This window comes from Nomascus leucogenys, chromosome 8 (genome assembly GCF_006542625.1).
Source record: "Nomascus leucogenys isolate Asia chromosome 8, Asia_NLE_v1, whole genome shotgun sequence".
NCBI lineage: Eukaryota > Metazoa > Chordata > Mammalia > Primates > Hylobatidae > Nomascus > Nomascus leucogenys.
The window spans coordinates 73314994-73337357 of NC_044388.1; the positions used below are offsets into that span (position 1 = coordinate 73314994).

The 22364-nt window shown below is 40.1% G+C and overlaps 1 protein-coding gene across 3 annotated transcripts in view; it reads right to left on the reverse strand.

The window, feature by feature from the left end:
• The window catches only part of RIPOR2 (RHO family interacting cell polarization regulator 2), a 102694-nt gene that overhangs the window by 60817 nt on the left and 19513 nt on the right, over nt 1-22364 (reverse strand). For all 3 annotated transcript variants that reach the window (XM_030817388.1, XM_030817387.1, XM_030817389.1), the window contains exons 2-6: nt 6641-6767; nt 4585-4740; nt 3821-3899; nt 1841-1864; nt 63-116 (exon numbers count right to left, since the gene is read on the reverse strand). In XM_030817388.1, coding sequence (XP_030673248.1) covers nt 63-116; nt 1841-1864; nt 3821-3899; nt 4585-4740; nt 6641-6741 — 414 coding nt within the window. In that variant the 5' untranslated portion in view covers nt 6742-6767. The remainder of the gene's footprint in view (nt 1-62; nt 117-1840; nt 1865-3820; nt 3900-4584; nt 4741-6640; nt 6768-22364) is intronic.

Genomic DNA, 22364 nt, shown 5'->3' on the forward strand with positions numbered 1-22364 from the left:
AAGGTGTATTTGATTAGCAACAGAACTGAAAAACAGGCAACGAGAACAGGAATTTCAGTTACCTTACTTATGTGAAACTCCAGGCGTCTCATGTATCTTTCAATTGTTTTAATTTGCTGGAATTAAAAGAAGTTTGAAAAAGTACAGTCATTTATAGTTCAATTGACTTAGGCTTGTGAGAATATCTTGATTACATCATACTCAAAAGTACTAGAAAATCCAATATATTTTCCCTTTCCTTCCCCTTTCCTCCTATCTTTGATGCTATTTTAGAGATTCTCTAATACCAATTTGGATTTTTTTTTTTTTTTTTGAGACGAAGTTTTGCTCTTGTTGCCCAGGCTAGAGCACAATGGCACGATCTCGGCTCACTGCAACCTTTGCCTCCCGGTTCAAGCGATTCTCCTGCCTCAGCCTCCTGAGTAGCTGGGATTACAGGCACCCGCCACCATGCCTGGCTAATTTTTGTGTATTTAGTAGAGATGGGGTTTCTCCATCTTGACCAGGCTGGTCTTGAACTTCTGACCTCAGGTGATCCACCTGCCTTGGCCTCCCAAAGTGCTGGGATTATAGACATTAGCCACCATGCCTGGCCCTGGAAATTTAGTTTTTTAATATTGAATAAATATTCTGAGATGTGAACTTGAATTAGTTATCAGAATCCTTGTGTTTAACATGAAGAAAGGCCAATCCAATGGAAGTCATTAGATTCTGACAGAACAGTATCACATTGGAGTATATTTAAATTTCTTCATAATAATATATTTTATCTTCTAAGATTGATTTTTTTCCCCATTCACATTTTAGTGTCTCTGAAATTGGGGTGCATTTTACAATTGCTACTGGAAGACAGCTGCCTGTACAAGCTCAAAGATAATCATAATTGTTCATGTGTCATCTCTTTGAGTTGTAATTATTATTATATGCATTTAATTGCCTTTTAAAATGTCTTCAAAAAGAACACACTATGATTCAGCATTGAAATAAAATTATTGTGCACACAGAAAGGCATGGAGCAGCATTGTATATAAATTTTTTTAAAAAGAAAGAGAAAAAAATCTGTGTCTAAATAGACCTAACAGTTTTCTTGATAACTATAAAATGCAAATTTTAGGTGAAATGAAACAACTGTCAGATTTTAACTGGAATCCTTTTTTTCTCTTTATGGCACTCAAAATAATGGTGCATTTTCTAATCAACAATGACTTAGATTTGATGAAGTATAGTAATTTATATTCAGAGACAACACAGGTAAAGGCCTCCAAACGCTTGGAAAGTTCTTAAACTTATAAAAACACTACAACCCAGTGGCATTTTTATGGAAGTGACCTTAAACACTTTATTTAATCTATATATCACAGTACTTGTTCATTATCCTCATTAGACAAAAGCATGCATTTTTCCAGGATTCGAAAAACTCAGTTCTCTAGGATTTTACTGTCTCTAAGAGGGTCTCCCATTGACTTCTCAAGGATGCAGAGTTTTATTTTATTTTTTGAGACAGGGTTTTGCTCTCTCACCCAGGCTGGAGTACAGTGGGTGCAATCACGGCTCACTGCTGCCTCGACTTCCCAGCTTCAGGTGATCCTCCCACCTCAGCCTCCTGGGTAGCTGGGACCACAGGCACACACCACCATGCCTGGATAATGTTTTATATTTCTTTTTTTTGGTAGAGATGGGATTTTGCCACATTGCCCAGGCAGGTCTCAAACTCCTAGGCTCAAGCGATCCACCCACCTCAGCCTCCCAAAGTGCTTGGATTACAGGCGTGAGCCACTGCGCCCAGCAAGGATGCAGAATTTTTTTCTTATTAGCACCCCAACACAGAATGGCAACTTACCTTGTCTAGGTCATACAGCACACCCTACAATAAAAAAAGGAATATCTGCATTTAAACATCATCCTCTAAAAGGTTACCCATCTTAACAGAATGATTTAGCCCACATTTCCCCATTATCTGTGGAAATAATAATCAGCCCTACAAAATTCCACTGGATATTTTACTTTAAAGAATAAAAACTTGGGTTATTTTAAATACCAGTAAGAGTACATGTAAGAGCTGACATTTATTTACACTGTTTCTAGCATTGCATGCAGTCCTCTCTGCCCCTTGGGATCTTTAAAGTTTTCACTTGCTTTGAGCTCTCCCATCGTACCTATTAAGGGGCATGTAAATTCATGGTCATTAAAAAAATTTTAAATAAATGGTATGAATATAAAACATAGCAGTGGCATACGTTAAAACATACTTGCCTCGCTGTCTAAACAAATAAAATTGATATTTAAGAAGAGGTTTTTTTTTTTTTTTGAGACGGAGTTTCGCTCTTGTTGCCCAGGCTGGAGTGCAATGGCGTGATCTCGGCTTACCGCAACCTCCGCCTCCCTGGTCCAAGCGATTCTCCTGTCTCAGCCTCCCAAGTAGCTGGGATTACAGGCACCCGCCACCACGCCCAGCTAATTTTTGTATTTTTAGTAGAGACAGTGTCTCGCCATGTTGGCCAGGCTGGTCTTGAACTCCTGACCTCGGGTGATCCACCCGCCTCGGCCTCTCAAAGTGCTGGGGATTACAGGCGTGAGCCACCATGCCCGGCCTTAAGAAGAGTTCTTGAGGCTGTGATAAGCTTTTCTCAAATTGTTTTTAAAGCCAGCTCATTTCCTGTGTGCTCACAGTATCATAGTATAATCAGTGCGCTATCCTCGTATCCCCCAATTGAAGGATTTTTACGGAACATGAGGTCTTGGCAGAAGACCCTGCATTCATTCACCGTTGTTTTCCAGGAGGGACATTTGCAGCCAGTGAGGATGGTCAAGGGCATTCACCAGCTCTGAAAGCCCTGACACAGGGGTTCCACATAGATGCAGGCAATTTATATCCTAACATCAGTAGAACATAAACATTTTTAATATTGATAAAGCCTTGAATATCTAAGCCTTTGAAAAGGACAACAGTATACATTTGAGCACATTTCCTACAAAAGAAAAAGACAGCAGCTATGAATATCTAGCTGCACCTCCTAGGAATATGTTGAGTTTTCTCGGGCTGATTTCTTGAAACAGTGAGGTATAATATGTAGAGTTGAACAAAATCATTTAAAATAGTGTAGACATTAGAACCACCTCTTCAATCACACAAGTCCTCACAGATTCATGAGAATAGAAGAAATTTGCAACATAACATGTACTCGATCTGGTCTAAGAACTCTAACTTCTCATGGTGGTTACACCTTTCAGCCTGTTTTCCCTCCCTGATTTTACTGATTATATTTTTTAAAAATTGGAGACATAGTAAAAGTTCTAGATTCCAAGTTATTTATATTAATTTTTTATATTTTTTAAAAACAAAGACGGGGGTCTCACTTTGTTGCTCAGGCTGGTCTCGAACTCCTGGCCTCAAGCGTTCCTCCCACCTTGGCTTCCCAAAGTGTTGGGATAACAGGCATGAGCTACCGTGCCTGGACCCAAATTCTGTATGTACTAACAATATGCTAGGAAAACTTCAACTTTTCATTTCCTTATATTATTTGGGAGGGTGGTAAAGGACATTAAAAATTTTTTTCCTGATTATAAAGTTTCATGAAGACATACATTTAAAAAATGATCTCATAAACATGCTTGGAAAATATTGAAAAGTATTAACTAGAACGCATTAAGAAGAAAACATACCCTTCTTTTTCCTTCTAAGACATACTGGGGGACGCAGATAGTACTCTGCCCCTTGGATCTGCTTTTCTTAAACATTCCTCCCCAGCCCCATCCAGTAAAAGAAGCTATTTGGCTAAAAAGAACAGTGTTAACCTCATAATGACTGGATAGTACCTACCAGGCGAGAGTTTCTTTTCATATCTTTTAACTGAGCTGTCAACTTGTCCAGCTCCGTCTGGTGAACCTCCAGATATTCACTGCAAAGATAAGACAAGATGTAATCGTAATCTCTGTGCCTGTTAAGTGGAATCTGGTGCTGTTGCTGACTTTTCCTTCTCAAAGGGGATTAAGAATTGAACCTTGCTCTGTAGTTGGGGAGGAGGCTTTGTATTTTCCCAATCTTTCAACATTTTGAAAGCTCTAGCAGTGGCACTGGATACTATCCAGCTGGGAAAGTAGAAAAGGAGAAAAAAGGCTGAAAGTCTAGAAAAGAAAAACCAATGGGGAGACAAGGGGCAAGATGTCTGTTGAGTCAGCCCTGGCTCTGGCCTCACAGAATTCTATCTAGTCAAATAGAACAAATAGTGAACGTCCCATTGCACACTAGGAAAGTCTTATTCTGGGTTCACAATCCCTGTAAGATATCGGGGAGGTTTCAGAACCCTCCTTCAGCAATCTCTAGAATGGATATGTCTGTCCATCAATGTTTAAGTGAAACTCAATACTGCACAGGGTTCCAGGTCTCCATCAATGTTATGAATATGATGTGGAATACCAACTTATTTCCCATCTCTGGGACTTATGTCAGGCTTCCCTAATTGTGGTGCAAGAATAAAATACCTCCTACAGAAATAGACATCTAAAAAATGATCTCATAAGACCAGCTTTTCTCTGACCCCTTGGGTCTTTCCTTAAAGTACATTATCAGGTTCAAGTTCTTACTCAAGTCCATTTTTCAAGGCCCTGTAGACTTCTTCCACCCTTTTAGGCTGAGGCTCTTTGGGGGGATTGTTGTTTTTGTGGCCTAAATTGTGCATTTTCTTCAGTTTGGTCTGAGGCTTCTTGAGAGCGGAGGAATTTTCAATGAAGGAGTTACACCTATGGAAAGAACAAGAAATTGTGAGGATTGGGCATCCAAAAGGATTTGACAAAAGAAAAATGTCTTCTATTATTTACTTATTTGTTTTAGAGACAAAGTGTTCCTCTGTCATCCAGGCTGGAGTGTGGTGGTGTGATCATAGCTCACTGCAGCCTTGAACTCCTGGGCTCATGAGCTCAAGTGATCCTCAGCCTTCCAAGTAGTATGTGCCACCACACCCAGCTAAATAGTTTGTTGTTGTTTAAAGAGAGGGGGGTCTCACTTTTGTGCCCAGGGTAAAGTGCAGTGGTCTGATCACAGCTCACTGCAGCTTTGAACTCCTGGGCTCAAGTGGTCCTCCTGCCTCAGCCTCCCAAGGAACTGGGACCACAGGTATGCACCACCATGCCTGGCTAATTTTTTTTTTTTTTTTAGAGATAGGGTCTAGCTTCAGGCAATCCTCCTGCCGTGGCCTCTCAAAGTGCTGGGATAATTTTTTTAAACTTTTTTTGTAGAGATGGGGTCTTGCTATGTTGCCCAGGCTGGTCTCGATCTCTTGGCTTCAAGCAATCCTCCAGCCTTAGACTCTCAAAGTACTGGGATTACAGGCATGAGCCACTGCGCCTGACCAAGACATGTCTTTGTAATCATCTTGTGTTCACATTAGTGTCCTTTGCAGAAGGTAATGTTCCTAGATCTGAGCCATCCTGCATTTAGTTTCTTAGTATTAGATTTATTAACTGCTGAAACCTGAAAGCTTTGTTGGGCAGAGGCTACCTAGAGTCAAAGTCTGGCTTCAGGGAATGTGTATTCTGAGTGAAAATGTATTGCTTTTCTAAAACGTCATAGGAAGCTAAGGGCAAAGACTTCCAGGTGGACATAATAAATAGGCAGAAGGATATAATCCAACTAAAAAATATACATGCACTATGCAATTTTAGGTACAAGTGTCTATGAAATTCAACGAGGATGCGAATAAATCCTTTTCGATACGGGACCATAAGCATGACAAATAGCTAACTCTGTATGACATTAAAATACATGTAGCTTTTTTTAAAGCTTTATTTTTAGGAAGTAAATTACCGATTAGGTATAACTTATAAAATTTCAACATCCCTAGTAGTGCCAGGGATACAGCGTGCAGTGGTAAGATGGATATCTGATAACTTAAAACCAGAGTACTGATCTAATTAGGAGATGCAGAGGCTGGGCCACTCACTGACCCAGCTATGAGTAGGAAAGCCGAGACCTCCAAGGCCGGAAGGTGCCTACTGCACCCCTCCCAGGTTAGTTATTCGTTATACTCTCTGCCATCACCGTGTGCACAAATGGGACAATACAGGTCAAAGCACATAGGGCCCCTCAGAGGGCAAAGATCTTTATGATAACAGAAAAACTGAAGATAAACTTGGTTACATGTTGCTTATTCACTATCTGTTCTTTCTTTCTTAAGTTCCCCTAAGTCCTGTTTCAGATGAGAGGAGATTCAGGAAACTAGAAAAACTAACTTTGGCAACCTCTGTCAGAATGACATCTGCTCCCCAGAGTCAATCTGCAGAGGCAGAATCATTATCCACTACATGACTTCATAGCAAACATAGTCTCCAAAGTCTGAATGCAATGGAAAATGTGCTTCAGAAAGGGGTGGAAGGAGGGGTAGTGAGAGGTCTATGCATATATCACTAGCTTCTCCTAAATCCTCAGCCATCGTCCTTGCAGGAGGAATTCTAAATGATAGAAAATAAACTATAGTACTTAATTTTTAGTACATCCTTTCCATGAAAAAGATTAAAAAAGTGTGTGTTGGGGGTGTGTGTGTGGGGGGGTTGACGAGGCTGAATGCACACAGACCCTCTCCACAACATCAAAGTTCACTTCCTTGGCACGCAGCATCCCGGGAGAGAACCACACAGTACTTGCCTGGATCGCCTTTCCTGGAGGCCGCTGAAACCCGCGAAGGACTGGCTTCTAATGATCCCATTGGGCCCTCCAGGTGAAAAAGACTGGGATCCTACTAACATGATTTCCGGGAGTCTGGTTGGTAGTCCTAGAAGACAGTGGAAAGATCATGACAATTTATAGGCAGGTTCAGACAGAAGATGCACTAAGCCTATCAGCAATGATAAAAGCTGTAAAGTAAGCCATGAGACTGTTAAGTGCTTGTGAGGTTCTTTATTATGGAGTGTCCTGAAGACAAAGGGTCCAACTCTCAAAAGAATAAAAAAGATACCCATCTACGGCCGGGCACGGTGGCTCACACCTGTAATCCCAGCACTTTGGGAGGCCGAGGCGGGTGGATCACCTGAGGTCGGGAGTTCAAGACCAGCCTGGCTAACCTGGTGAAACCCCATCTTTACTAAAAATACAAAATTAGCTGGGCGTGGTGGCGCATGTCTGTAATCCTAACTACTCGGGAGGCTAAGGTAGGAGAATTGCTTGAACCCAGAAGGCGAAGGTTGCAGTGAGCTGAGATTACCCCACTACACTCTAGCCTGGGCAATAAGAGCAAAACTCTGTCTAAAAAAAAAAAAAGAAAGAAAATAAAATAAATATAAATTACACAAAATTGTCCATCACTTTAGGTTTCCTTCAAGAATTTTTTTTTTTAAAACAAGGTTCAATCACACCCTCAAAAACATGAAAACTGTTGCAACATTTATCTCCATTCAACAACAATAAAAACACACAAATAGGCCAAGTCAAAGCTTCAGATAAGTCATGCATCGAACTGAAAACACAGTCAAGTCTTAAGGCGGAATTCTACACCTAGGGGTCATAAAGCTAAAACACTAGGTTTCTTTAGAGATGAACTTACTTAAACTAGTTCTCCCTTTCTATCTTTAAGAATATTCTGAAAGCTAAGATTGTGCCACTACTGTGACAGTGCAAAGTAAGAAGGGTAAAGGGAGTGCTCACAAAAGATGTGATAATCTAGGTTAGATAAGAACACAAGGGCATTCGGGGGGAAGGTAAGAGGAAAATACGGCAGAAAGCCACAACCTGTATTTCAGTCTTTTGCTTGGCTTTTGTAAGGACTTACCACAACAGACCAAGAAGCATTGTCAAAACACAACTTCAGCTGAACAGAAGCCCAGGGCTAGTTCCCCCAAAGGATGACCCTGGAACTGTTAGGTAATTCTATTCCTTTTAGATCAGGAGGAGTCAAAGCCCATACCATTGTCTTAGCAGGTGACTTCAATCCAGAGAGGGGGACAGGCTAGCAGGAAAAAGGGTAAATAGTTACTGCCCAGATTGAAGACTCCGAAGTAGGCAGACACCAAATCGGTATGTTTGCAGAGTGTCGACAATTGCCCTTTAAAGACTCAATGAAAAAGAAAGAAAAGCTAAAAAAACAACAGCAGCAGAACTCTCTGGTAGTACATCCAGATGTAATGGAAAGACCAATTTCACTAGACCTTCCTCAAAGCTACGCGAAGCAGCTCAGCAAGGAAGGCAGTTTGAGCGAGTTACTTCCCCAGAGAGGGAAGGACAAACAGCCTCCTCCCCCATGCTGCTGCAGGTTTTTAAATCCCCTCCCTCCCTCCCTCTCCAGGAGAGAGCAGCCCTGGAGTTTGTATGCATTCTTGCGAGGTACAGGTGCTGACTCACTTGGCTACAGGTCTGGCAATCGGCTTGCTCTTTCATCTGGGTGAGATGCAAATCCCACACTAGCTGGGGAGGAGCAGCTTACATTTTAGGGCATTCTCCAGAATTTTAGAAGTAATGAAGAATTATGTATGAGCAGTAAAAGTAATATGTAGGGCACAAATGGTTAGACAAAATGCAGGTGCAGATAAGGTTCTTTCTGGTTACTTCTCCCCAGCCTCAAGGCTCAAAAAACTCCTAAATCTGTTATAAATAAATTTTTGATGCCACAAGGAAATAGCACTCGAACATAAATTTAATTTTCTCAGCAAGGCAATTTTTACTTCTATAGAAGGGTGCAACTTGTGAATGGAGTAATGGTGAGAGCACACTTGGACGGGGAAGGGGCAGGAGTTCTTATTCCTGAAGCAGGGCCCTACTGCTGTGTCATTCCCCTGTTGGCTAGGGTTGGACTGCACAGTCTAAGCTAATTCTGATTGGCTATTTTAAAGAGAGTAGGGGTATGAGCCACAGTGGTGGGGTGGGTAGTTTGGCAGGAAGGACGGTTAGGAACAGGCAACTAAAGGTGACTCAGGTCAGAGCAGGTGACCAGGGGTGACTCAGGTCCAACAGGTGACCGGGATGAGTCAGGATGGAGCAGGTGACCAGGGGAACAAATGTGAACTACTGATTAGGACTGGTGGGAATGCTGTTTACTGAAACTAGGAGCAAGGAGAAGAAGAGAACCAGAAAGTTAAACTTTAAAATGGAGAATCAAAGAATAAGAGAGCTGAACGTACTGACATACTGATTCTTTGAAGAGAAACTTGGGGTTCACTATATTTAACAATTCCTTTAAATCCTTAATGAGGTTCTCCTCTGTGCTCTCTGCTGGTTACTGAGAAACCTGTCTACATTTCTTTAAGGGGACCTTTCTTAGGTTCATAAAGCATGCCTGTGGTATCACTGTATGCCATGCAAACTTCTAATAAACTATCATGCTTTCATGATATTTCTGTTCTTTCTGTACTCAATTTGACAACCAAGCACCCACCTTAACATCTCAATTTAGCAAATTTTAGTAGTCTATCTTATTTTGTAAATTATTGTTCATTATATCTATTGTATCACAGACACTCTTTGATCAAAGGAAAAAACTTAGAGTATTTGAAATATTTAACTGTATCATTATCTCATACCTCCTAGAAATTATATTTTTCAAGCCAACTTTCCCCCCTTATCCATTGGACCATGGTAGTTTAAACTACTGATGCCTGGCTCCTATTCCCAGGCACTGTTTAATTAATATGGGATATCACCTGGGTATGGGGAGGTTTGTAAAGTCCCCAGGTGATTCTGATGTTCACCAATGTTTGAGAGCCACTGACTTAGGAGTTTTGATTGAACAATCAGTTGCACTAGTGATAGGCAGAAAAAAGAAAAGAAAAAAAGATACCAAGTTCATTGCAAATTTAAGACGTCTGTTAAAATAATCGCTACAATTAATCAACTCCAACTCTTTCATTAAATGAATTAAATGCTGGAGAGTAAAATATATGTACCAGATTGTAAAATAATTTTCCTTCTTCCTCATTTTCTGTAACAGGTAAATAAGGTTCTCAAAATCAGAACAAATGTCTGTCCAGGATCCTAAGATTGTAAATACTTTGGGAGGGGGAATAATGCTCAGAAACTTTTCATTAAATTTATAGTTGGGCACAGTGGCTCATGACTGTAATCCCAGCACTTTGGGAGGCCGAGGCGTGTGGATCACCTGAGATCAGGAGTTTGAGACCAGCCTGGCCAACATGGTGAAACCCCGTCTCTACTGAAAATACAAAAATTAGCCAGGCGTGGTGGCTGGCACCTGTAATCCCAGCTACTGGGATTACAGAGGCTGAGGCAGCAGAATCGCTTGAACCTGGGAGGTGGCGGCTGCTGTGAGAGGAGATCACGCCACTGTACTCCAGCCTGGGGAGAGTGGGAGACTCTGTCTCAAAAAAAAAAAAAATTGAGAAACTTTTCACTAAATTTACATATGGAACTGATGGCCACTAGGAATGTGACTGGAGTGAGCAGTTTTGTTTTGTTTTGCTTTTGTAGTCTTAGAAATGATCATTATCTATCAAGAAAGAATTTGGCCAAAGCTGGTTTAGGCTGGGATCTCTCTATCTTGCCATCATTTCCGCTAAAAGGTGACACATGGCCTAAGGAGAGTCATAAAACAAGCACGCACACACACGAAGTCTGGCTCTGGAAGAAATAAAAGGAGGAGGTTGGGGCAGGGTAGTGTAGAGGTATTAGGGACAAAACTATACAAAACACTCCCTTCCCCATAGCTCCCAAGTCTGATGGAAGAGTGGTAGTTCTTCGCTACTATTCTTCCAGCTTCCCCAGCTCTTCTCCAGTTGTAACTTATCTTGCACCTCTTCGTTATCAACTGTCACTCTATTGACCACTCCACTCCTACCTCTTAGTGCCTTATATCTTTAGGTTGTTCCCTTCCCAAAGACCTGGTCTGTCCCCAGCTTTCAGCAAAACTACCTCTAAAATTTTCAGGTTTTAAAGACTTAATTGCCTCTGCCAGAGTAATCTGCATTTTAATAGCAGGTGCTCCACTGAATCAAAAGCCTTAACCTAAAGAAATGACAACAGTAGAATTGCAGTATTACTGCTGGTAGGGATGTAAAGTGGAATTAAAATTTTGGAGAACAATTTGGCAGTATCTGTTTAAGCTGCAAAACATACTAATCCTTTAAAAGGGCACTTCTTTGATAGCTCCTCTAGAGAAATACCCAAACGCATGAAGAGGCATATACAGAGATATTCATCACAGGCAATGTTAATAGTAATGGAAAAATAGGAAATGATAAGTTAGTCATTACAGGAATGGTTAACACTCAAAATTATGGGATAATAACATTATGTAGCAGTTAAAAACAACATGGCCACATAGAAAGATCCCCAGGATAAACTACAGAATGAAACAGAATATTATAGTAGAAATGCTAAAAACAAAACTATATAAAACCATGAACACAAATAGTAAAGTTCTGAAACTATACACAGTCTATGGAGAGGAAGGATTGAGTGGTAGTCAGAAACATTTTAATTTTTTCCGTATTGTATTTTTATACAGAAAATGTATTTGTGTATTATTCATATATGTAAAATTCTGTTTTGAAATTGCAGACATTTGGAGTTGCCTAGAAATGGAAGTGAAGAGGAGACAGAGCTCATAAACAAGATCATATAAGATAACTCTGTTGAGTAACAATTGTATTTATAAAATTGTTTATATTTATCAGCCTTGCAGAGGAGAAATATGATTGCCAAGACATATTGTATTAGGCTTTATAAATTCTGATTACATCAGAACTATTTAGATTTCCGGATGAAGTCCTTATTATGAGTTCTGAGCTATGTAACAAGTTCATTATTTTTGTCTGCAAAACATTTAGAGCTGGGATTGTACTCCTGGTAACATGCACTATACCTGATATATACTGATATATACCCGATATATACTCTAGGTTCACCGGTTCACCAGATGCCATATCTATTAAGCAAGAAATCCCACATAAAACAACAAACTTAGGCCAGGTGCAGTGGCTCACGCCTGTAATCCCAGCACTTTGGGAGGCCGAGGCAGGTGGATCACAAGGTCAGGAGTTTGAGACCAGCTTGGCCTCATAGTGAAACCCTGTCTCTACTAAAAATACAAAAAAATTAGCTGGGCGTGGTGGTGGGTGCCTGTAATCCCAGCTACTTGGGAGGCTGAGGCAGGAGAATTGCTTGAACCCGGGAGGCAGAGGTTGCAGTGAGCCGAGATCACGCCATTGTACTCCAGCCTGGGCGGCTGGGGCTTTGAAAAATGTTTCCAGTCTCTAAGTTATTGACGTCTCACCTGGTCTTTTGGACAATTCCAGCATAACTGACATTCATTTTTGTGTGTTAAATCCAAGAAAGGACTCAAATCCTAGGCAAACAGTGTGGCTGCTATGGTTTGCTCTTCACTTGGCTTTGTTGCAGGAGGCCCTGGCTGTCATACCAGGTTGCCACCCGTGCCCTGCCACTCCTATAACCAATGGGAACAACACAACAGGGTCTTTCTGGAAGGAATCCCAAGCACCTTGACTAAGAGTTGAACAAATCCTACCATTCTGAGCTGAGCCTCTAGGCACGGAACCCTGAAAGCCACAGCTGTTTCTTGTCCCAATTTCTTCATACAATGAAAATCACTGCCTTCTCTCTGACTATGCAGTGTTAAGTCCCAATTAAATACATATCAGGGTCTTTTGAAATTATAATAAGTATAAGATTTTACATGTTCTTGTATGAATGCTGTGATACAGGTACACTGGGCTTTGGTGGATGCTATGAGTGACCGCCTGACCCAAACACCTTGTGTCTGTTTAAATTAGAAGGTAGCTCATCAAATCAGCAGGCGGTTTTTGGACAAGAACACTGAATCTGAAGATAGAAGGGGGCTGAAGCAGATAAAAAGAGAACAAGGAATTTCCCCTCACCCATCAGGTCTCAGGCTCTGATTGGACCAGAAATAAAGGGTAGAATATGATTGCAGTTCAGGGGAAGAATTTGCACCTCCTTGGAGAACTAGGAGATAACCTGTCTCTTAAGAATAAAGGACAGGAATCAAACTTGGAGGGCTGCTTGGAGGATGGGTGATGAAGGACATCTGTCATGTAGCAGGCCTATGCAGCAGGCCCTACAGTGCAGCTCATGGTAGTTCCACCAGTAGAAGTAGTAAAAGTGGCGGGGAAATGTTTGGAACGTCCAGTCTAGGTGATGGTTCTACTTCTCCCTATATTTTTATGAACTGGCATTCTGGCTTATGTTTTCATGTGTGTTTGATTAGCTTGAGTTAGCAAGCCTCTCTTCAAATTTCAGCAATTTCACTACGAGACAGGTAAGGCTAGGTATATATACTAAAGTAAGAGTCCTGATTGTCAGGCCAGTGGCCGACCTCCTTTCAACATCTGCCAGGTGTGAATCTTCAAACTCACTTGTTCAGAGTAGAAGTGCTGGAGGCATTGATTAACCTGTAAGGCAACTGGGCAAATTGACTAGTCAGCTAGAAGGAATGCTAATATTAATTGTTAGAGTTAAGAATACTGAGACTCATTAAAGGAAATATGATTCAGTAGGTTATTTTTAGTTTTTACAAGCACAAAAGCACTCTCCTGTATTAGGAAAACACAGAAAAGTAGAAAGAAGGCAGGGTAGGGAGAAGGAGAGAAGAACCACACTGTTTGTATCATCCAAAGACAACCACCGGGGGAATTTTGTTCTGTTAAATTTTCTCCAGCTCTTCCCTTCTCGTATAAAGCATAATAATTTGAGCATATTGCATGCAAAATTTTGTATCCTGCTTTTTCTATCGGATTCTTTTTTTAGAGCTATGCCGAGGGGGCTATAAATTAGCTTTTTAACAAAGCTATCTTTAAAAGGATACTCAAGTCTACCCCATATTCCATGTGCTCCTTTGAATAATAAGAGGAAAACCAACGAGTCCGCATTATATGTGCCTTTTATTTCTGATTTTTCAGATATGGCAGTTTGGCCAGAGGCTAAAGAAAACCCCTGCAAGGATGAGACCAGGGCTTTTCTATGGGAAACAAGAGACCACGTGATCATTTGTGCATGCCTGAGTTGCAGGACATCAAACATCATGAAATTAAAACGAAAATACAATAGCTAGATGCTACTGTCTTAACTCTTATGGTGTTTTCCCTTTTCAAAAATTTAACCACATCTTCTATCACATTAAGAATATAAACAGGCAATTCTGAGAGAGCCTTACTGATAGAAAATATGAGAGACATCTGTGATTTCTGAATGACATGAGTAAGGATATCTCAGTTCTCGCCAAGGCATTTCTCATGGGGGCCAAACGTCAACTTGGAAACCAATAGTTGTCACAGTTACAAAGCTATGCCATCTCCATAAGCTAGACTGAGACCAACCCCTCTGGGACAAGACAATTGACCCATAGATCAGTTGACTGTAGCTGGGGTGACATGCTGGCAAAAGTAAAAAAGTTCCACAATCAATTCAAGTGTTTGCCTGAGGCCAGGGACGGGAGCAGGCAAGGAAGCAGGGAGAAGTTTTGAGGGTGGTGGAAGTGTTCTAAAACCGAATCATGGTGATGGTAGCACAAATGTATAAATTTACTAAAACTCAAACTGTCCACTTAAGATGAGTAAATTTTATGGTATGCGAATTGTACATCAATAAAGCTGTTTAAAAAAAAAATCACTACCAAGTTCTAGAAAAAGTCATCATTCCTTCTGCAAGAGGAAGTGCCAAGAAATCAGGACTTGGAAAAGCTGAATCAGTAAGCAACCAGCTGAGAGTCGCTTTCGTGATTTGACCCTGTCTCCCAGCAAGGCTTCATAAGATGTAACACCTGCCCTCACTGCACTTTCTGAGTCATTTCTTCATGCCCGATTTGGGTTCTTCCTTTCTCTTTCCCCTAACAATGTCATCCTGTTTATGCTCCCTCACATCTTGGTCAAAAGCAGATGTATAATTGAGTTGTCTGAAAGAGGCATGTGGGCCAGATGTAAATAGCCTGCTATGCAAAATGATTATTTAAGATGAAAACTAAAAATACCTGTCTGCTTATTATATGGTTACAAGGTACCTATTACAGAGCAGTTGACTAATCTTTTTTAAAAAGTAAATATATTTATGTCATTGGCCTTTAAAAAATATGGCTGCTTTAAAGTGAATCAAAGCAGGCCGGGCGTGGTGGCTCACACCTGTAATCCCAGCACTTTGGGAGGCCAAGGCGGGTGGATCATGAGGTCAGGAGATCCAGACCATCCTGGCTAACATGGTGAAACCCCCTCTCTACTAAAAACACAAAAAATTAGCCAGGCGTGGTGGCGGGCGCCTGTAGTCCCAGCTACTGGGGAGGCTGAGGCAGGAGAATGGCGTGAATCTGGGAGGCGGGGGTTGCAGTGAGCCGAGATCACGCCACTGCATTCCAGCCTGGGCGACAGAGTGAGATTCCGTCTCAAAAATAAAATAAAATAAAAATAAAAAAAATAAAGAAATCAAAGCAATGCTAATATTTGCTTCTCAGTTGTCAACATTGTTTGCTAACCCAGTGATGAGTGCATGTGTGATACACTGCTTGACTAAGACAACTGACGTGAATGGATGAAAAAAAATGTAGAACAACTCAACAGAGCCTCACTCCTCAGCAAGGGGATGGAAGAACCAAGGTCAAATGTTCTAACTGGCCTTTTGGGCAAGTCCTAAACTCAGTGAACCTCAGACTGTATCTGTAGAGTAAAGGAAGTAATTCCTCCCCATTTTAACAGGCAAGCATTGTAAGGTTCAATTGAGATCAAAGCTTCATCCAATCTAACAATCATGAGACTACTTGGACGTGCAGACTGACTTTCCACCATCTCTGTAGATGGCTGGATTTCTGCTTTAAAACACAGAGAAAACGACGAAGTGCTTTACAAAAGGCAAAGTGCTTGAGAAACCACAGATTACTATAATGAATACTTAGTTTTAACTCACTTGAAAAAAAGAAACTTAATTTTCAGAATCTCTGGAAAGTGATATGATAATTTTCTTTCCGTGTTTTCTAAGACTCCATCAATCAACATAGTTATTAAGTATATAGTATATGCTCAGCACTGGCAGGATGCTCTGTGTTGTCCAAGATCCAAAGACAACCTAAGACTGAGCTCTGCTTTTAAAAATTTTAACCATTTAATTGAAGATAACATGACTATACATAAAGCAGATTGGAGACAGTTTTTCATGTAAGAAATAACAGCGTAAAATTTTAAGTGGTACCTATTTCTGGGTTTTTTTGTTTTTTTGAGACACAGTCTTGCTCTGTTGCCTAGGCTGGAGGGCTGGAGTGCAATGACTCAATCATAGCTCACTGCAGCCTCAATCTCCTGGGCTCAAGGGATCCTCCTGCCTCAGCCTCCTGAGTAGCTGGGACTACTGGCATGTGCCTCCACACCCAGCTAATCTTTTTGATTTTTAGTAAAGATGAGATGTTGCTATGCTGGCCAGGCTGGTCTTAAACTCCTGGGCTCAAGTGATTCTCCTGCCTCGGCCTCCCAAAGTGCTGGAATTACAGGTGTGAGCCACCGTGTCCGGCCAAAGTGGTACCTATTTCTTAATCTTCCAAGGAAAGCAACACAGCAGAGACAATAAGAATGTGGAATCCAGAGTCAGACAAATCTGCACTCAGTTTGGGTTCTATAGCTGCAGCTGTTTGAACTTTTGCACATTATTTAACTTCTCTGAATCCCAGTTTTCTCATTTGTATAAAAGGATTAACATTTCAGAGGATTTTTGTGAGGTGCAAATGAGGTAATATACACAAGACCTGGTGTGTAGTAGGTGTTTAATAAGCCTAGCTGTTAATAATAATTTAAATAATAAGGAGTTTTCTCAAAAAAGAGGGAGATATGTAAGACAGGAATAGCCAGGCAAGTTTAGGTAATGCTAAGGAAGCTAGAAACTAGCGTCTTTTTGAAGATAGCAATTTTTAGGTAATTAAAAAGCATGGATTGATAAGGACTATAAATATGGGTACCTGGGATGTGCAGTTCAAAAGTCAATTTTACAAAAAAGATTTTGATTTTGAAATAATTTGAAGCTTACAGAAAAGTTGCAGGAAAAGTACAGAAAGTTCTCGTCTACCCTTCACCCAGATTCATTTGTCGACACCTGCCACATTTTACTTTGTCATTCCTCCTCAAAATACACACACACACACACACACATTATTTTTTCCCAAATCCTATGAGACTAATTTGCACGTATGTATTTATATACATTTCCTCCCCCACGCTGAGTAATTTGCAGATGTGATGCAAATTTACTCTTAAATACTTCAATGTGTATTTCCTAAAATCACGGACATTTGCAGACGTTTGCTGACATTCACTATCATGGTCTAATTATCAGTATCAGGAAATGTAACATCAATACAATACTATTATCTAATGTACAGACCTTATTCCAATTTCACCAATTGTCCCAATAATGTTCCATGTATTGTCCCTCCTCCCCGCATTCCAAGAGCCAAACCAGGATCAGATGCTCCCTGTTTTGTCATGAGTCTGTCCTTTAATCTGGGATAGTTTCTTGGCAATTCTTTGTCTTTGACATTGACATTTTAATGGAATTCAGGCCAGTTGTTTTGTACACTGGCCCTTACTTTGGGTTTGTTTGCTGTATTCTTGTGATAAAGAGTCAGACTATGCATTTTTAGTAATGATACCATGTAAGTGATATTGTCCTTCTCAAGGCATTGCATCAGAGGCTCAAGGAGTTGCTTGGTGCCATTACCGGTGATGTTAAGTTGGTTAAAATATTGTTGGCCAGTTTCTCCTATGGAAAGTTACTATCTTTGCCTTTCTAGTTGATACACAGTTGGTAAGGCGGTACCTTGAGGCTATGCAAATATCTTGCTTCTTTAACCCAGGAGTTTTAGCATCCATTGATGACTCCTGCCCAAATCAATTATTCCTATAATGATGGCAAAATGGTACTCTTTAAACTCTATCATTTCTTCTACTGTAAAGAAAGAGCTTTTTCTAATCCTTTCATTCATTCATTTATTTCTTTATTGTCACTTTATGGACTCACAGATTCTTGTTTTACTCAATGGGTTATAATCCGTTATTATAATTTGATGCAAAAGCCAACTGTTTTCTATAAGCATTTCTGAGCCAGAGGGATCTCACACTGTGAACCTCAAAACTTTGAATTACTGATGGGGTATTAACATCTTCAGGGCCTTGCTTGTATTTTAGTTATTTTCCCAAATGTCTTATCTCTTTAATCAAGCTACACCCATCTTGAGAGGGGGTACCAGCTGTCTTTTGAAACTTCTCTGATGCTCAGTACAGGGTAAGATACCAAAAGCATTGGCTCTGCAGCCAGAGTGATCCAGGCTTCACCCAAGTCACCTGCTCTCTCTAAGCCCTAATTTTTCTTATGAATAAAATGATGATCACACGTAAGTCACCAAGGGTGTTTTGAAGAGAAAATGAGATAACAGATGTAAAAGACTTCACGTGGAATAATGGCCTTTCCTACTAACTAGGACTTGCAATTTGAGAGATATCTGACTTTTATCAAATGGAATGTGCTAATAATAAACCCATACACATTTTACAGGTGAAGAAATACATAGAGATGAAGTAATTTGACGTTACTGCTCTCCCTTTTCCCTCTCTTTTATTCCTCTTCAAAGCAATGACAGCAGAGTACGTCGAAGCTATTTTAAGGGTCTGGCTGAATCATTTGAAGAGTAAAGAAGAAATGTTAATAGCATTTCTATTCATTGGGACAGTCAATTGTAGGAACTTCTAGATAATTGACACCATTTTAGCCCTGGGGAAAAATGAAAACTATTTCTTCTCCTTTTCTGGTGGATTAAATAAATGCAGGGAGCAGCAGCTGGCCTCACGATAATTAGAAGAGAAATGATTCAGGGCATAAACCTCGCTTAAGTCTAATGAGGATTTGGGTTGATTTTGACTAATGTTGTCATAACTCATTTTAAAATGCAAAGTCTAGAATACTTGTAGACCCTCATTTGGTGTACACTACACGTCAAAGCAGGACCAACTGTTTCCTTATTAGAAGGAAAAAGCATTTTGCACTTAAATGAAGCCTGAGGCTGTTTGTAATAATAAGTACATTTACCTATTTAAAAACAAACCAGCAAAACCCATGTATATCAAAAAAGGAACATCTCTTGGGACTATGATCTTCAGAGACAGCTTGGCTGATCCTGCTGAGAGAAAAATACACCTACCAGGGATCCTCATTTTTTGATCACCAGGTTAAAAAAAAACACTGCCATATAGAAGAAAATGGCCCCATTCCTGGTATTATCAGCTCCTTCAGGCATATTTGCATGCAGCCTGTTTTCCCTAGAACTTGGCAATTCATTTCTAGCTAATAGCGATTATTGCTTCTTTATTTCAGAACAGCATCAAAATGATACTGACATCCTCACTTCTACTGGTATTTGACTTTACTGAAATTACCATTTTTATAAGCTAATATTTTTTATTGTTCTTATTACAACCAAGTTACATCTTTGGAAATCCTAAACAGAAAAAGCCACTAGGTTCTAGGAGAATGTACCCAACAGTGCACTGGGAAGTATAATTACACACCATGTGCTTGTTTCCTTTGCCCAACATGTGCAATTAATGCTGGTGTTTATTAATGGGCATGAGGGTCCAGTAGGAAATTGAATTGAGCCTTATAAATAAAGCTACATGCTGTATTTCATCTCAGAGAAAGGATAAGAAATTATCTTAAATGAAAGCTTTTCAGATATGGCCTACATAATCACACTAATAGATTTTTCATATGGCCAATTAATTTCTTTCTGTCCATCCTAACAAGTAAATTGAATTGATGGAGAATTGACTGGCAATTATGTGATGGTAAAAATAGCTGACAACATTACTCAAATATGGTAATGTTCTATGATCACGGCCTTTGTTTGAGCTAGGTTAAACCCTTGCAACATGAAGGTAAAGCAACGGACTTAAAACTAATTCAGCCCTTTCAAACTCCAGCTACATTCGTCACTTTATTCCTGTTGTTATGACAACACTTTAAAAAGCAGCACTTTAAATGCTTAACATTTAGGCATCTTATTATAGACTGGAAAATAATACATGAGGTATAAAGTGCTGTTCCTAGGGGCTTAAAAGGGAGCCTGGTGATCATCAAGAGATGCAGTTGGAACACCTGGACTCCTTTCTCTGCTGTGGCCTCTAGAGCTCAGTAACTTTGCTTTTTTTCTACCCTCAAGGCAGTGAGAGCTCATCTAAGGCAGGGAAGCTTAAAGAATTTATGTGGGGAGATACAAATTATTATTCACAGCCTCTATTCTGTGGTTGCATTTGTGAATAAGAAATTCACCCGTGACCTTAAGTATTTTATTTTCTTGATTATAGCCTGTGTCATGCAGTTTTTAAAAGGCTGTAAGTGATGATGTGTTCTGATTGATTTTAGTTGCTTATTGTTAGCTATTGGAAAGACCTGTTTATGTGAATATAACTTTATAGAAGGAAATTCATAACACACAATTATTATGAAAATTAATTATTGATAAAGGGATAATGTGTTGGAGTGAACCTCTTACATGGATCAGTGACCTATTGTGTTTGTACTATCATCTGATAAAAGCATAGAAATGCTTGTTAAATTTAAAATACATATATTTTAAAGCAACTATGTTGCTTTAAAACAATGTATGTCCCTATACATAGGGAGATGTTTTTATTAAGGAAACAAGCTAGCTGAATGTTGGCACTTTCCAGTTATTATGTATTAGTAGATTAAAAATTATCTGTCATGTTTAATTCTCTCTGCCTTGAAATAAATTTCTCCAATAATTTTACCTTGGTAGAAAAGAAATAATTGCATCAAAAAGATACCTGCACCTGTATGTTTATTTTTTTATTTTTTTTATTTTTTTTTTTGAGACAGAGTTTCACTCCATTACCCAAGCTGAAGTGCAATGGCGGGATCTTGGCTCACTGCAACCTCTGCCTCCCAGGTTCAAGCGATTCTCCTGCCTCAACCTCCTGAGTAGCTGGGGGATTACAGGTAAGTGCCAAGACGCCTGGCTAATTTTTTGTATTTTTATTAGAGACAGGGTTTCACCATGTTAGACAGGCTGGTCTCGAACTCCTGACCTCAGGTGATCTGCCCGCCTCAGCCTCCCAAAGTGCTGGGATTATAGGCGTGAGCCACTGTGCCCGGCCTGCACCTGTATGTTTAATGTAGCACTATTCACAATAGCAAACTATGGGATCAATCTAAGTTCTATCAGGGGTTGATTTGACAAAGAAAATGTGGTATATATACACAATACAACACTATTCAACCGTAAAAAATAAAATCATGTCTTTTGCAGCAACATGGGTGGAACTGGAGGCCATTATCTTAAGTGAAACAACTCAGACACAGAAAGACAAATACTGCATGTTCTCACTCAGGAGTGGAAACTAAATAATGTGTACAAATGGACATAGAGTGTGGAACGATAGACCATGGAGACTTGGGACAGTGGGGAGAGGGGAGGGGAGTGGATAAGAAATTACTTCATGGATACCATGTATGTTATTTGGGTGATGTATACACTAAAAGCCTGGACTTCACCACTATGCAATCTATGCATGTAACAAAATTACACTTGGACCTTTGTACCCAATAGATTTTTTTCTTTTTTTTTAAGAGACAAGGTCTTACTGTGTTGCCCAGGCTGGAGTATAGTGATGCAATCATAGCTCACTAAAGCCTGGAACTCCTGGGCACAAGTGATTCTCTCCCCTTAGCCTCCTGAGTAGCTAGGACTACAGGCACATGCCACCACTCCCAGCTAATTTTTAAAATTGTTTGTAGAAATAGGGTCTTGCTATTTTGCCCTGGCTGGTCTCAAACTCCTGGGCTCAAGAGACCCTACTGCCTCAGCCTAGGATTAGTGGGGTGGGCCACTGTACCTGGCTCCCATAAATTTATATAAAAAAAAAAATTACCTTGGTCTTTCTAAATCTGTGCTGTTTTGTATAAAGTCATGTGAATTATTACTGAACAAAGTATAGCTGATGAAAAAAAGTAGAGGGAGAAAACTATAACAAACTGACTCACTGCAGAACAACCCAGTGTCAAAGAGTCATTCCAGGATCTTAACAAAGTAAGGGAGTGCTATGTACGTGTATGCTGTCATATGCCAGCAGTTGCAAAGTTGAGTGGCTTCCCAGAGGCCTGTACACATGTCCTCTGCATGGTAATTTTAGCAAATTAAACTGCCATAAAAGGAATAGTGGTTTCATTGCTGGTTCTAGCTGCTGCATACCAAAAGGTAGCCACATGTATAACATCTGCTGAGTTATTTTTGGTTGCCAAAGACAAATAATTTGTCATTAGAATGCAAAGCAGTTAGGTATAGCTACATGCAAATATCTAGATTATTAACAAAACAGAATTATGTTCCTTTTTATTGTATATCAAG